The sequence below is a fragment of the Durio zibethinus genome, chromosome 19 (assembly GCF_047325235.1).
Source record: "Durio zibethinus cultivar Kanyao isolate XHJ-2024 chromosome 19, ASM4732523v1, whole genome shotgun sequence".
NCBI lineage: Eukaryota > Viridiplantae > Streptophyta > Magnoliopsida > Malvales > Malvaceae > Durio > Durio zibethinus.
In genome coordinates this window covers 20111363-20126252 of record NC_143180.1, presented here as the reverse complement: position 1 = coordinate 20126252, position 14890 = coordinate 20111363, and the positions used below count along the sequence as shown (strand labels likewise).

General features: G+C 27.8%; 1 protein-coding gene across 1 annotated transcript; it reads left to right on the top strand.

Annotated features, from left to right (window-relative positions):
* Positions 1–2059: 2059 nt before the first annotated feature.
* On the top strand, positions 2060–2452 carry LOC149513505 (MDIS1-interacting receptor like kinase 2-like). Its single transcript, XM_089748684.1, has one exon. It carries the CDS (start codon positions 2060–2062, stop codon positions 2450–2452), a length of 393 nt encoding a protein of 130 aa, XP_089604810.1.
* The last annotated feature ends 12438 nt before the right edge of the window (positions 2453–14890 follow it).

Below are 14890 nucleotides of genomic sequence, written 5' to 3'. Positions count from 1 at the left end.
TCTTATTTTACATCAAAACCACTAAAATTCATTATTTTTATCACGTAAACAGTAATAAATGCCTTTATTAAATCAATATTTGCATTGAAAAATATAAAAATTTAAGGTGAACTTTCATTTACATAATATATAATGAATGCCTCATATAATAGGCCACATTAGCATCTAAAGAGCCTTTTTATTTTCTAATATATGCTATGTAGATGTTGGCATCATAGAAAGAACTACAGCATATATGTTGATTTGGCAAGAAATAATAATTTTTTTTTAGTTTTCATCTAAAAAAAGAGCTTAATGAAACAAAATTGTAATTCAAAGATTTAATTAGACAAAAATAATTTTTTAGGGACTGAATTGGATATAATAAAGAATGGAGGTTTATATGAAAAAGTCAAGGCTTATCATTATAAAATATTTTTCATTTTTAATATTTAATTATAGTCGAGGTTTAACTGCAATTAAATTTCATCTAAAATTTTCAATAATAATATATAGTTAATAAAATATGAATTATAATTATTACAAAAATACAAAACATTTTTTTCAGACTAAAATTTTGAGTTGAATTTAGTCCAACATATTTTCAAATTTATCCTAATCACATTTTGACAATCATTGTGTGATACAAAACTATTAAATCTTAATTCATTTCCATAAGTACTTTATTTCTTTTTCCTTGTTTTGTTTTTTTTCTTTATGATGTGGTGAAGTGCAAAGCTATTTTGTTTATTTTGAAAAACGACCGGTTTTGAAAAAAAAATTAATTGAAAAAAGATTGGCTAATTTCACCAATAACTTTTATTATAATTTTGTAATTAGCTGATCAAAATATAAAATTGTGTAAGAGTTCACCATTTAAAAGTGTGTGCTCTATATAATTTTTTTATAGACTCTATATAATGCTAAATTGTAATTAATTAATTATACTACAATAATTGTAAATTATATGCTCTCAAAAAATTATACATATTTTAGGATTATTATGATAAATTTTAATTTTACAAATTATTTTTAAAGTTGTTTTCTATTCATTTAATATTTGGATTATTATTTTATACACAAACACAAGTAGTGGGTTTTTAAAAAACTCATTATGTCTATTTAAATAATTATTCACTACAATGAGATAATTGTTAATTTTTTTATTCATTGGATAGGGCCAGGAGATAGGGATGGTGAGGTTCGAACTCCACCTTACATGTCTTCCCAAACCTTCTTAATCAATTGAGAAGTTGAAGACAAGTGTTGATCTTGTTGGAATTTTCCTTGAATCTCATAATCTCACATCAAAAGTTTGAGTTTGTCTTGCATCCTGCATCGAGTTAAGTTTTGAGTAAGAAGTTTTTGGTAACTTTCTTTATTCCAAAAGTTTTACAGTTTTAAATATTTATTTGTTAATAGATTGAGTTTAAAGTAGACCATTTTGAATTGGGCCAAAACAAAAATATTTGTATGTTCTTATTCTTGATTTTAGCGTACTATTTTTTACGTGTTGATTTCGCAACATATCTTTTAATTTGATTTATAAAGTTTAAAATTCTACTACCAATAAACAAAAATATTTTTCTCTAATAATTATACAAGTTATTTAATTAAGTTCTTTTATTACTTAATTATGAATATGTGATAAACTAAAAATCTTGTAAACCTCTTTGGGGAGTTTAAAACTTTCAGTCATATATTGGATTTTTTATTTAAAAATAATTTCCCCAAATTTTTTCCCATAAAATAACCTAATTGCACCCAAATTTTGATTTAACGATAAATGCATATACCTCACTAAAAAATAAGCTAAAATCACCATTTTCTATATTAAAAAGTAAAAAGAAAAAAGCTAAAAAATGCTTAAATCATTGTTCAACCAACACAATTAATTTCGTCATTAACAAGATAGAAAGAAATAAAGTATTACTTTGTAGACACAGGTGAAGCCAAAATTAATTTCTTTTCAACATGTATTTTATAATTTTCTTAATATTCATACATAATGGTGTATTGATTAGATATATTTCTTGCTTAATAATTAGATATATTTATTTAAACAGAGTTAGCGTATACAATGAAGGTAGATGAAAAATACGATATCTATAGTTCTGGGGTTCTAACAATGAAAGTTTTAATGAGGAGGCATCCTAATGATCTTTTTTCATATTTATCATCATCGGAATCGATGTTGGCATCCGCATCAGCTTCGGCATTTTTACCTAATGACCAACAAATTTCACTTAAAGATGTGATAGACCAATGTCTCCCACCACTAGTAAACCAAGTTGCGAAGGATGTAGTCTCTACTACAAAGGTAGTGTTTGCAAGCTTGAATGGCAATCCCCAACTTTGGCCAACCATGCAACAGATTGCTCAAGCCATTACCCATCAATCATTTCCATTGTCCAATCTTTTCATGATCATCAAATTGGGAGAACTATTAATCATGGAGTTTGTGGCTAGTTAGGTGCTAACAATTTGGATAATAATTTTAGGTACTTGTATAATTTGCTTTTTCAATCTCCATTTTTCTCTCCTTTGTATTCAAATGTTTAAGCACTCTTATATATATATATATATATATATATGTATATATAATGATAATACTTTATCAATAAATAAAATTAAAATTGAAAAACCTCTGGGTAATACTTCTTAAAACTTTCGAGTACATCCTTTAAGCTTTTGAATGATAATTTCAAAGTCCTCCAAACATAATTTTTAAAACCTCCAAGTATCTTTTTTTTTTTAAAGTGGTTGGGCCTTTATATAAAGGAGCTTTTTTGAAGTTTAATTTATAAAATGTCCAAGCGTAATCTCTAAGTCTTTCGAGCAAGATTTATAAGACCTTTGGCGTAATCTCTAAGTTTTTCAGGCAAGATTCGTAAGTCTTTCAAGTTGAATATGTTTTAAAGTCGAGATTTGTAAGACCTCCTAGCATAGTCTCCAAGTCTTCTGGGCATAATCTATAAGACCTCCAAGTATGATCTTTTAAAAGCTTCAGGTACCTTTTTTTAAAAGTTATGGAGCCTTTGTTTTAAAAGAGCATTTTTTTCATTGTTAAAAACTATTTGTAAGACTTTCGGACTTAATCTTTAAGTTCTTTGAATGAGATTTATAAGACCTCTAGGCATGATCGTCAAAACCTTTAGGTGTCATCCTAGTTTTTAAAGTTGTGTGCCTTCATATTGAAGGAATCCTTTATTTATTATAGTGGTGTGTCTCTATTCTTAAGGAATTTTTTGAAACACAAAAAAAAAAAAAACAACAAAAAACCAAACAAAAAAAAGGAAAAAAACATTGAATAATTTGGGCCCATACGTAATAGGTATTTATGTTTTTACGTAATTCTTGTTTCACAAAAAAATACAAAAAAGGATGTAATTATAGAATCTATTTTATTCGTGAATTTATCAAAATTAAATTGTGTTTCGATTGTCAATTTGGCCTTAATGCAAAATTTTGGACCCAATGATTAAAAGCAAAAACAAATGTTTTGGGTTTTTATTTAATTTTAATTTTAATCTTAATTTTATTTTTGTTTTATTTTTATTTAATTTTGTTTTTAGTCAAAGGAACAGTTTAAAAAATGTGAAAAATAGAAAAAAAATGTAAGAATTTGAAAATCTTAATTCGGAGAATCAATGATTTGATTTTGTGGTTTAATGGTTGAAGATCTCAATTTTGAGAATCCAAGATCCGATTCTATGGTTTAACGGTTGAATCAATTATGGAAATACTTTGATCTCAATCTTCATGAAAAGATAAAAATCACAGAAGATCCGGTAAATATTAAAATTGATCCAAATTGAAATGGGACTGATTCCTATAAAGAAAGAAATTAGCAAAATAAATGGGCGATCAAGCAATAGAAGGCAATTGAAGAAGCAAAAGGAAAATTTGAAAAAAAGAAGTGCATATTCAAGTCCAATTTTCCCATTCGACAGCATTCATTGAATCGCAAGAGAAGTAGTACAAACCAAAAAAAGGCATTTAAGGCAGAAGCATAGAAGGCAACAAGAAATAGAGCCAGAGAAGCATTCAACAAACACAATCCCAGAAACTAAACCATCCCACAATCAAAACGAACAAAGCATGCAAAAAACACTACCCAATACAAAAGAAACTTAGCAGAAAACAGAGATAGAAAATGAAGGCAACAAGCAATTGGGTTGCCATACACAAAACATCAGCAATTACGTAGAAAAAAGGAAAGTTCCAAAAGGTTCTTGGCTAAGGTTTCGGGAAGAAAATAGGAAAGGGAAAGTGAGGTTTCGACACCGGGATTTCAAATAAGTTGTGGATTTTTTTCTGTCAACAACGTGACAAGAAGCGAAGAACAGTGACGAACGGTGGTGGTAGTAAGCAAATCTCACTGGTTTCGGGGTTGGTCTGCTAATGTTTTAGTTTTTAAATTCCTTGAGAAAATTTGAAAAGGGGTTTACAAGGAGTTTAAAAATGGTTTTACGTTGGACTTTCATCACCGACGAACGGCAAAGCAGGTGGCTGTCTTCAATCGGGCTTTGGGTGTAGGTGGTGGTTATTGAAACTGGTTGTTTTGTTTGAAAAAGGATAGAGAATTAGAAAGTCTAGAGCCAAAAAAAGAAGAAAATGAAAAGGAAAGACTGAAAATTTGTCATTTATTGAGTAGTGAAATGGTGCCGTTTTTCAACACGAAGAAATTCAACCCGCAACCTGACTTGGACCCACATGTGGCCTTGCTTCCTACCCTTGACCCGGTTCACAACGTTTTGAATTTTAGTTCCCTTAACTTTTTTTTTCTTTTAATACAATTTTGTTTAGAATTCATTTTTTTTTTTTACTTTGTTTGATTATTATATAACTTGCATGATTTATATTTTTGTATGAATAATTATATATTTGCATGATATTTTGCATGAACTTAATTTGTGTGCATGATTTATTACATAATATTCTATTTGCATGATACTTTTATGAAATTTATTTTTTTATTTTTTTTTCTAAAAAAGAGGGGTTTTCAAAATAATTTTTAGAAAATTCTACTAATATATTGAAGGATAATCTTTGATATAAAATCTTACCAACATATTGAAAGATATTTTTAAAAATAAATTATTTTTATAAAAATTATATATTGAATCTTGGATAACATAATTACTAAGAATGCTAAAAAACAATCTCTATGTAATTCTTAAGTGAGAAAATCTTTTTTAAATTTTACCAACATATTAGAGAATTTAGATAAAAATTTTTGATGCCAAAGTTCTAGATCTTGTTATCACAAACTGAAGTTTTTTACAAAAATTAAATGAATCTGATGACGAAGCTTCTTCAGAGTCAAACACTAATCTCCATGAATGCTTCTAAGGTGAGAAAATTATTTTAAACTGTTAGCAAACTATTGAAGTAATTTTAGGATCAATTTTCAATAAGTGAATTACTTGGTAAAATTATAAAAATGTTTTAAGGCTTAGATAACTTGAAATGAAACCAGTACCATCTTTGAATAGGTGTTGTGAGGGTGCTATAACATTTCTCACACACTCTAAGTATGGTTTAAAAGAAAAGTAAAGTAAACTCTATATAATTATACAATAGTAGGAGGATTGTCTAAAAAACAGAGGAAGGTATGAAAGAAGGAGGAAGGAAGTAAAGAAAAAGATAAGAGTGACCAAAGAGCCTCCTCGAGCTAATTACAATGGAGACTTCTATAGACAAAAATATGAATAGTAACTATGTACAATTGTGGCTATAGTGTATAGTAAAATTTTTATCTATAGTAACTACTATAGTGACTTATTACAATATTTTCAATGGCATGTTTTTGTCTTCTAGAATAGTTTTTTGCTACAGTGACTATTACAGGACTTTTTGTCAGGAACAGTAACTGCTATAGTATGGCTGGTTTTTGGCTCCGAATAGCTTTATCTTTTTATGTTGGCAGCTTAGATCAACTTATTCTTTGACTAACTCTTGCTTGGAATATCTTTTATTAGGATTGTTTATCCTTCCATAGTATTATCCAGATTTTGTAACTCGACACCATCTTCATCCAGGGTTTGGTGAGAGTGTGGAGAATGGGATCTTGATTGATTCCACATCTGCCATCCTTCTTAATACTGATAGAGCATTTTAGTGGGATGGTCAATGTCTTCCATTTTTGAAAGCTTGTCCAGGAGTTGGATTGCTTCTGGTTCATTTTCTAATTCAATATCATCAAATTGAGAATAATAATATCTTACTATTATTCTCCTTCTGTTAGTTTTTGCAGTTATTCTAGGAAACTCAGTTGTAGTAGCTAGATGAAATAAGTGTTTTGCTTTTTCCATCATAGAAATTTTGATTTGAAATTAGTATTGGGAAGGGTTCGTATATTTGGCTATGATTTTGTTTAAATCATTAGGGTGGTTTTGAGCATCTGTAAGAGGATCAAGAAAGGTTCTTACAGTCACTCGATCAATTTCCCAAATTTGATATGGTTGATAAAATCTTTCTCGTTGAAAGACTCCAAGAAAGCTAGTTATAGTAAAATAGACATAATAAAAGTGTTTAGCATATATTTAATGTTTGGTAAAATTGATGCTTAATAAATGCTAGGAAAATTTTAATAAGTTCAAAAGAAAAATTTTGGACTAAGATCTGGCCAACAATTCCCAATTCGATACTGGTTATATCAAAAGGTTCATGGTTAAGGTGAAATTTGATTTTAGGAATGGAATCGTCAAGATCTATAATAAAAATGAAAGTAGAAAAATAATGTTCAAAAAATTTTTCGACTAACAGGTTTTTTGTAGTCTAAATAATAGAAAATTTTATTTTTTGAAAAAGTTCTTTGGTTAAGAATTGGACAGCTTTTTCAAAAAGAAATATTCTCTTAAGCTTGTTTAGCTGAGAAGAATTGTTGTTTTCAAACTATTCACAAAGTTTCAAGAAATTGTTTATTTTTGAAACTGTATATGCATTTTCTTCCAAAGTGAAAAAATCAATATCTTGTTGTTTTAGCAAGTTAGTTGATAGAAGGCTTTGAAAAGCTGCTTCTCTAAATTCTCAAATATCTTTAGCTTGTTTAGCTAGATATTCAGCCAGTTTGGTCATCCCTTTATGAAAATGGATTTTATTTTGAGAAAGATGACATTTCAAGATTGAATTTAACATATCAGAGACTTGTGGTTCAAGTCCAGGATTATAGAAATCTTTAATATCTGGATTAGAGAGTTTAGTTTCTTATATCAATTTTTTCTGCTAATGAAACTATTTGAGAATAACTCGTAGAAGTCTATTCATTTGGATCTTGAGCAAATTGTGAGAATTCTATTTGAACTCTCAAAGGAGATGGCATATAGGGTGGCCTAAAATTTTGTGGTTGATAGAAAAATAATCCTTGGTTAGGATCATTGTAGAAACCAAATCCCAGGTTAGGATTTGTAAAGAAAGAAAAAGATTTTGGAGAAGAAGGGTTGAAGAGGATGAAGAAGATGAACCTTTTTTAAGTTGTTTCTTCCTTATAGTTTTTCATTCTCCTAAACTTTCTTGAAGTAGTTTACCTCTATCCATTTGGCTTGCTGAGAAAATCAGCTAAAATATTTTTATCATAGTTGATAAACTTGATGAGAAAATTATATTAACAAAAAAAGTTATACCACCTGATTCTTCTAGGATTGTCTAAGAGTTTTTTGGTTTTGAGAAAATCTTGGACAACTTGGTTATCAATTCTTATAACGAAGGTTTCAGGGGTCAGATAAATATGAAATCGTTGTACACCATTTTTTATAGCTAACAATTCTTTTTCATAAATAATATAATTTATTTTGTTTGGTTTAAACTTTCCTTAATTATAGCCATAAATCAATTCATCATTTTGATGAGGATTTTTTGCTTTAAGGACACATCCCTAATGTTTTTCATCGGCATCCGTCTCTAATATTAGTAAATCTCCTTACTTAGGCAGATAGACTTTAAGAATATAGGTTAGCTCTGATTTGATTTGTTTAATAATATTAGAGCTGCTAGTGTCCAGACAAAATCATTATCTTTGAGTAATTTTCATAAAAGAAGGCTTTGCTTTTTAAAAAAGTTTTTGAAAAACTATCTACCATAATTAACTATAACTAAAAATTATTGTAGCTGTTTGATATAATCCAGTTTTTCTGGAAACTCCTTGATCTTGGAGATGATATGATCCTGCAATGTTAATCCATTAGCAGATAAGTTAAGACCAAGAAATTCTATTTTTATTTTTTCGAGTTCAACCTTTTTGGGACTCAAAATAATACCATGCAAAATAAATTCTTGAGCTATAATATTCAGGTGATTCTTGTGCTCATTAAGGGTTTCAGAAAAGACAATAATATAATCAATATAAACACAACAAAATTGTTTATGTTAGCTGAAAATAGTATCCATCCAACGCTAAAATATTTAAGATGCATTGCACAAACCAAAAAGCAAAACAATCCATTGGTAATGGCCTATTGGTGCATTAAAAATAGTTAAGGGTTTAGATTTAAGTTTAAGCATGATTTGCCAAAAATTAGATTTGCAATCAAATTTAAAAAAGTATCTAGCATTTTTTGCTAGATGTAATAAAACATATTTGTAAGGAATGAAATAGCCACCAAAATAAGATTTTGGTTTAATCTCTTATAACTGATAACCATACGTGGTTTACCTTATTTGATCTCTGAATGGTTTCTTACCATGAATGCTGGGCTAGAATGCGGACTGGTAGTTGGTTCTATTAGACCTTTATCCAGTAGTTTTGAAATCTGGATCTCAAATTCATTTATATCCTATTTGGTATAGATCATGGGCTTTGCTCTAATTATTGCTTTTGGCTCATGTAAAGTTAGCTCACAATATCTTGGACTTCTGTTTCATAGCTTCAATGGTTCTTCACTGAAGTTTTCCTACAAGATTTTATATAACCAATGTTTTTCATTGATTGCTTTAATAGTATTTGTTTTTAAGCTTTCTACTTGAAAGTTTTTATCACTAATATGCTCAGTTCATGTAATAAAGGAATTTCAACTGATTTTTTATCAATTGTAAGAGTAACATGAGTATTTGATATAGAAAATGGGATGCACTTTCTTAATAAATTATTTCCTAATAATATATTGCCATGCATGTTAGGAAAACATAATATTTTTGGTATTATGAATCTAACACTATTAAAATAAACAAAAATATTTTTTGCTTTGTAACTAACAATAGTTTCCTTACCATCAATACCTACTATGATGATAGGATGCTTCATTGGTTGCCATTTGTTTATGGGTAAAGCATTATTATGACAACTTGAGATTGTTGCTCCAGTGTCCAATAGCATATGTAGACTATTTCGTTTATAGTCTTGAAAACGAAATTCACCTTTCACAAAAGTATAATATCTATCTTTGTTAGAAAAAAGGATTGTGTCAGGTGCAGATAATTTAAAATTATTTATGAAATGCAACATTTTCATTTCTTCATGCCTAGAGGTTCTAGAAGAAGAAGTATGAGAATATAAAATAGAATTAATAGAATGATAATAAGATTGATTATCACCTATATTTTGCTGAGATTGATTATCACCTGCAAAAATTGGAATTTGAGCATTACTTGTATGGCTTATACTATTTGCTCGTTGTAGATTTCTTACACTGTTGGTGCTATGAAATCCTGAAAAGGAACTTAGATGAGGAGTATAAAAAGATTGATTACTAGATATACTCTCAACATCATCATCTTTTTTATGATCAAAAATATTTGTAAGGGGTAAAACCAAGTTGGATTAAAACTGGTTGAAGCATGAGGATTTTTAAAATAAAGGTTTTTGCCTGATGAGAAAAATTCTAAACTTGGTACCTTCTATTTTTTAGAGGTATTTCAAAAATATCTTCGAGGTACCATCCTTGTGGGATAGATAAATCCTCGAGTTTGACCAATTTTGGTTTGATTTTTGAATCAAAACTATTTGGTTCAAATAATTCAATAATATTAGAATCTATCTATTTGATAGATGTGTTTGTAGTGTTTGTAAACTCATAAACTGTAGACCAGTTGATTGAAAGGTCATGCGATTTTTTTTCAATATCAAAATTTGTTATTTTGACATGAAGCCATAAACATTTTTCAATGTTTTCATGAAAAATAGAAATAAAGTAGTTTGGTTTTACTTTAAATAAAACAACACCGGCAGCTCAATTGGATTGGATTCCTCCAATTATAGCATTAGTAGGGTTTTTAAAATGATTATCCATTAAAACGGTGATTATAGGTATATCTTTGCAAGCAAGAAATAGCAGTTTAATGGTAATCAAACTCATACCAATATGTATATATTTAACATGAGGATATTTTCATAGAAAATGTTTTATTTTCTCTTTAATAAAATGAGATATTTCTACCGATCCTTGTTTGGAATCGTTAGCAACTGTATCACCAAATAGTTTTTCTATATGACGTTTAAACCAAGTTTAAAATTTTTTAAACCAATTAGTTTTATACACCTCATTAGGTTTGATGAGTTGTAACTCTTTGATTTTTTCTTCAGAAATATTATGAGTTTTTCTCATAACATTTTTATGTTTAACCATACCTTCTTTAGATATAGTTATTGTATCTGTAGAAAAAGTAATTGAAATTGTATCTTGATTAGATTTAGTATTCATCATAAAAATATATTTAGATTTATCATCAGAAGAACTATAATCAGTTTTTGAAAAAACTTCAAAATAAATTTCTTTATCTAATAAATCGTTAGCAAATAAAATTTAAAGATAGTTTTCTTCAAGTTTTTTAATAATTTTTCTAGCACTTTTCCCTTTGTTAAGGTAGTGATCAGCATAGTGACCTTCTTGATCATAAATAAAAACATTTGCAAGTTTGTTTAAAAGATATTTTCTTCTTTTTAACAACAAATTTGCCTTTTTTAGGCCTTTTAGAGATACCAATTTTTTCTAGTTTCCATTTTTTCCAAAAATATTTTCGTTTTATTGTAAAACAAGCTTTTTTAAGAACTGGTGGTTTGTTACAACCAAATTCCAAATCATTTTCTAAGATCTTAGTCCACTGTTTGTAACTAAGTTTAGAATTTACCTATTTAGTAGCTTTTTGCTTGAGGCAGTATTCTGTGATCTATCCTTGCACATAGTGTATTTGAGAGAGGTCAAGATATGTGCCACCTTGAACAAATGTTTATTTGTTTAATGAATCAATTATAAGGGCTTCTGGTTTAACCTAACTGGTTTGGCCAGATTCTGAAGTTTGCTTTATCTCATCCTTTTTTAGGTGAGAAAAATTTTCTTTTAAATGAAGTAAATGTTGTTCCACAAGATCTGGGTTTTGCAGATCTGGGAATCGAAGAACATCATCAATATCTAGATTAGATATTTTTGATACTTTTTTTTTTGCCTCTATCCTCTGGTTGAGAAATAAGGGTTTGAGGTTCTGGATCTGGTTGATCTTTAGAACATGAAGTGTCATCTGGTGTGGCGACTCCTTAGAGTTTATATCTAGTGATAGATTCGTAGATCTATACATTATGACAAAGGGTACAACATAGTGGTTGCTGGCAGTGCCACCTTTAGTTTGTGTTCTTACTTTTTTTTTTGTCTAATTTCTCATTTAATTAAAATAGTTAAATAAAATTGAGCCTTTTGAATTCTTGAGCTTTAAAATGTATTCAAAGCCTTCACTATCAACTTTAGGTTTTAAATTTTGCTTTTAGACTTTAGTCTTTTAAGGTCCTATGACCTAATTTCAAATTGTCCCAAATTGAATTGGACTGGGCTTAGGTCCATGTAAAATGAAAGAAATAATTAATCCAAAATAAGTCTACATGAACTAAATTCAATTTAAACGCTTAAGCTACCCCAAATAAGAATGTTGACATCAAGCATCAAAAATCAAATAAATTCGAATCGACCTAGATAAAATTAAATGTATATGCACTTATTATTAGCTAAATGTTTATATTCAAAAGTTTTGTCTTCTTGTAATTATTAAAATTGTGTAATAATCCCAAAAAAAGGAATTGCGTAAATTAATACTAACAATGAACCTACTATATTAAAATATTAAAATTTTAGTTTGAGCTTGTAAAATGTAGAAATTTCATTAAGTTTTCATTTAAAATAAAGGTTTATTAAATAAAAAATAATATTTTATAATTTCATTTAGATAAACATTTGATGGCTGAACCGACACAAGCATGAGAAAAACAAGACTTGGAATGATATTAAGAAAGAAGCCATAATTTGGATAGTTCAACGGAATATATAAGAAAAAAGCCATGATTTGAACAGTTCAAAGGAATATATATTTTGTTAATTATTTAAGTATAAATTACATTGGCTAGCATGGATAACATGGCTAAACCCGTTTCCAATTAATTTCCACGAAGACTAATATATGAGTAAGTGCGGCACACGCATGAGTCAACTCAAGACTATAAGTCATGAATGTGGTGAAAACATGTCGGCATTGATTGAGTGCAGATTAGGGTGTGATCAAATCTTTGAAAAACCACGTAAATCGTTAGTGACGTAAAACACTCCTTGAAAGACTCCTCAAGTCTTCCTCCAATGGACATTGGCATCAATTTAAGATGGCTCTACTTTTTCTTCTCTTTTCCTTTCTTACGTTTTTTTTTTTTCTTTATTATGGTGGGAAAAGGAGAAAGGCAATTAACTAGGATGGGGCAAGTAGGGTGTGAGCAGTACATATTTTACTCTTATTCTGGTTTTAAATCAGTGCTATGCACACAATGAATAAATCAATTATAATTTTCATGACATTTATATAATAATGTTTAAAAATTAAATGTATTTTATTAGGATTTAACTCTCAATAAATATTTTAAATAGATAATTGATCAATGAAAAATAAAAAAGAAAAGGCATGATTTGGATAGTTCACAGGAATATTTTGTTAATTATTATGTATAAATTATATTGGCTAACATGAAAGTTCAAGTATTTATTCAACCCCTTTCTGTTTAATTTCCACAAAGACTAATAAACTAACGTGTTCATGGGACTAATATACAAATAAATGTGGTACACACAGGAGTCAACTCAAGACCGCAAGTTATGAATGTGGTGAAAACATGTCGGCATCATTATTATTTCATATCCAAATTCTACCACTAATTTAAAATTTTCTATTATAATAAATAATCAATTTCGTTAAAACTAATTTTAACGACCAAAAATATCTACAGTGATTGCTAGACCACGTAAATCGTGAATAACGTGAACGACTTCTCGAAAGACTTCTGAAGTCTTCCACCGATTGACACTGACGTCAATTGAGCTTTTCGTTTCTTTATTATGGTGGAAAAAGAGAAAGAAAGTTGACTGGGGTGGGGCAGCTAGGGTACTCGAAAAAAAAAATTACAGTTTTTTAATATTAGATTACGATTTTTTTTAAAATTGTAGTTTTTTTTAATATTAGACTATTTTTTAAAAAATCAAAGTTTTTAGGCATATTAAACTACAAATTTATCTATATAGACTATGATTTCTTAAAAATTGTAGTCCATTTATATATTAGATTATAATTTTTTGAAAATCATAATCTTTTTTAATATTAAACTATATTTTTTGTACTAGACTATTATATATAAATTATAATTTTATCTATCTGGCACATTTTTATTTATTTAATTTCTAATTTTATGTATGAATTAAATTTATCAAATTGTTTATAAAATAAGAATAAATTAAATTAAATAATAAAAATTAATTATTTTAAAAATAAAATAATAATTTAAAATAATTACATGTTTAATATATTTTAATTTTAAATAATTAAAAGAATTTTAAAAATATATACAAAAGTTATCATTAATTATTATATTTTATTAAAAAAAATCAAATGAAGTTAAAACATATTCTCAATAGAAATAAAAACTTAAGTAAAATAAATTACTATGAGCGTAACCAGGTCCATTTTTATTGCACTTGAATTAATTTTTATTTATATCCTTTTTAGGCATAATATTGTACATATATATTAATTTGCCTGGCCAATTAGAATTCCAGGATCCGTTATGGATGGCAATGAGCTTAATTCAGTTCCAAGTTTTATTTGCACTAATTCTTCTTCAAATTTTATTTTTCTTTCTTTATGGAAGGGAAATTAGCGGTGTTCACGTATTTTGGCAAAACAAATTTATTTGAATTCATGCATATTGTATATTTGGTTATAAGTGCATTTAAAAGAGCATGCAAAGTAAGAAAAATAAAAATTATCAAAATATTTTATTAAGTTGATTGATGTATTTATTCCATCTCTAAATAAAATTTGAATCTATTTTTTTAAAATTAAAAAAAAAACAAAATTTAATTATGAATGTAGCTAGGTGTCAAAAGAGGTTCATCGTTGGAATATTTTTAGGTGTCAATTTAGCTTGTAATTTATTTGATTTTGAAGCCCTATTTTGGTATTACTGATAATTTTACATTCTTGATACAAAAAAATATAGTATAACCAAATGTAATAATCAAATAATCAAAAATAAAAATATGATTAATAATCTTCTTTATTTGAATCAAACGCTTTTATAAAAATTATGATTATGATGCAAATTTGCTCAAAGTTGGAAAGTATGCATTTCTTAAAGCAATTGATTTTGTCTATTTTTTCTTTCTTTTTTATTTTTTTGAAATGTTGGCTACTTTTTTATTTCTAAACCAATGAGTATTAAGCATAAAGTTATGGCTAAAAGAATTAAAAGAACCTAAAATGTGAAAACACTAATATTTCTCCGCATGATTTTATGAAAGCAATATCACCCTCTATTTCTTGCTGAAACTGGGATCAAGCCCTTACTAAATTTCTTCTTCTAGGCTATGGTTGGATGAAGTATTTGAAGGGTGTAATGTATTTCAAGCAGGCTTTTCAAAAGTCAAAAGATAAATTCATTTATTTTGTTAAA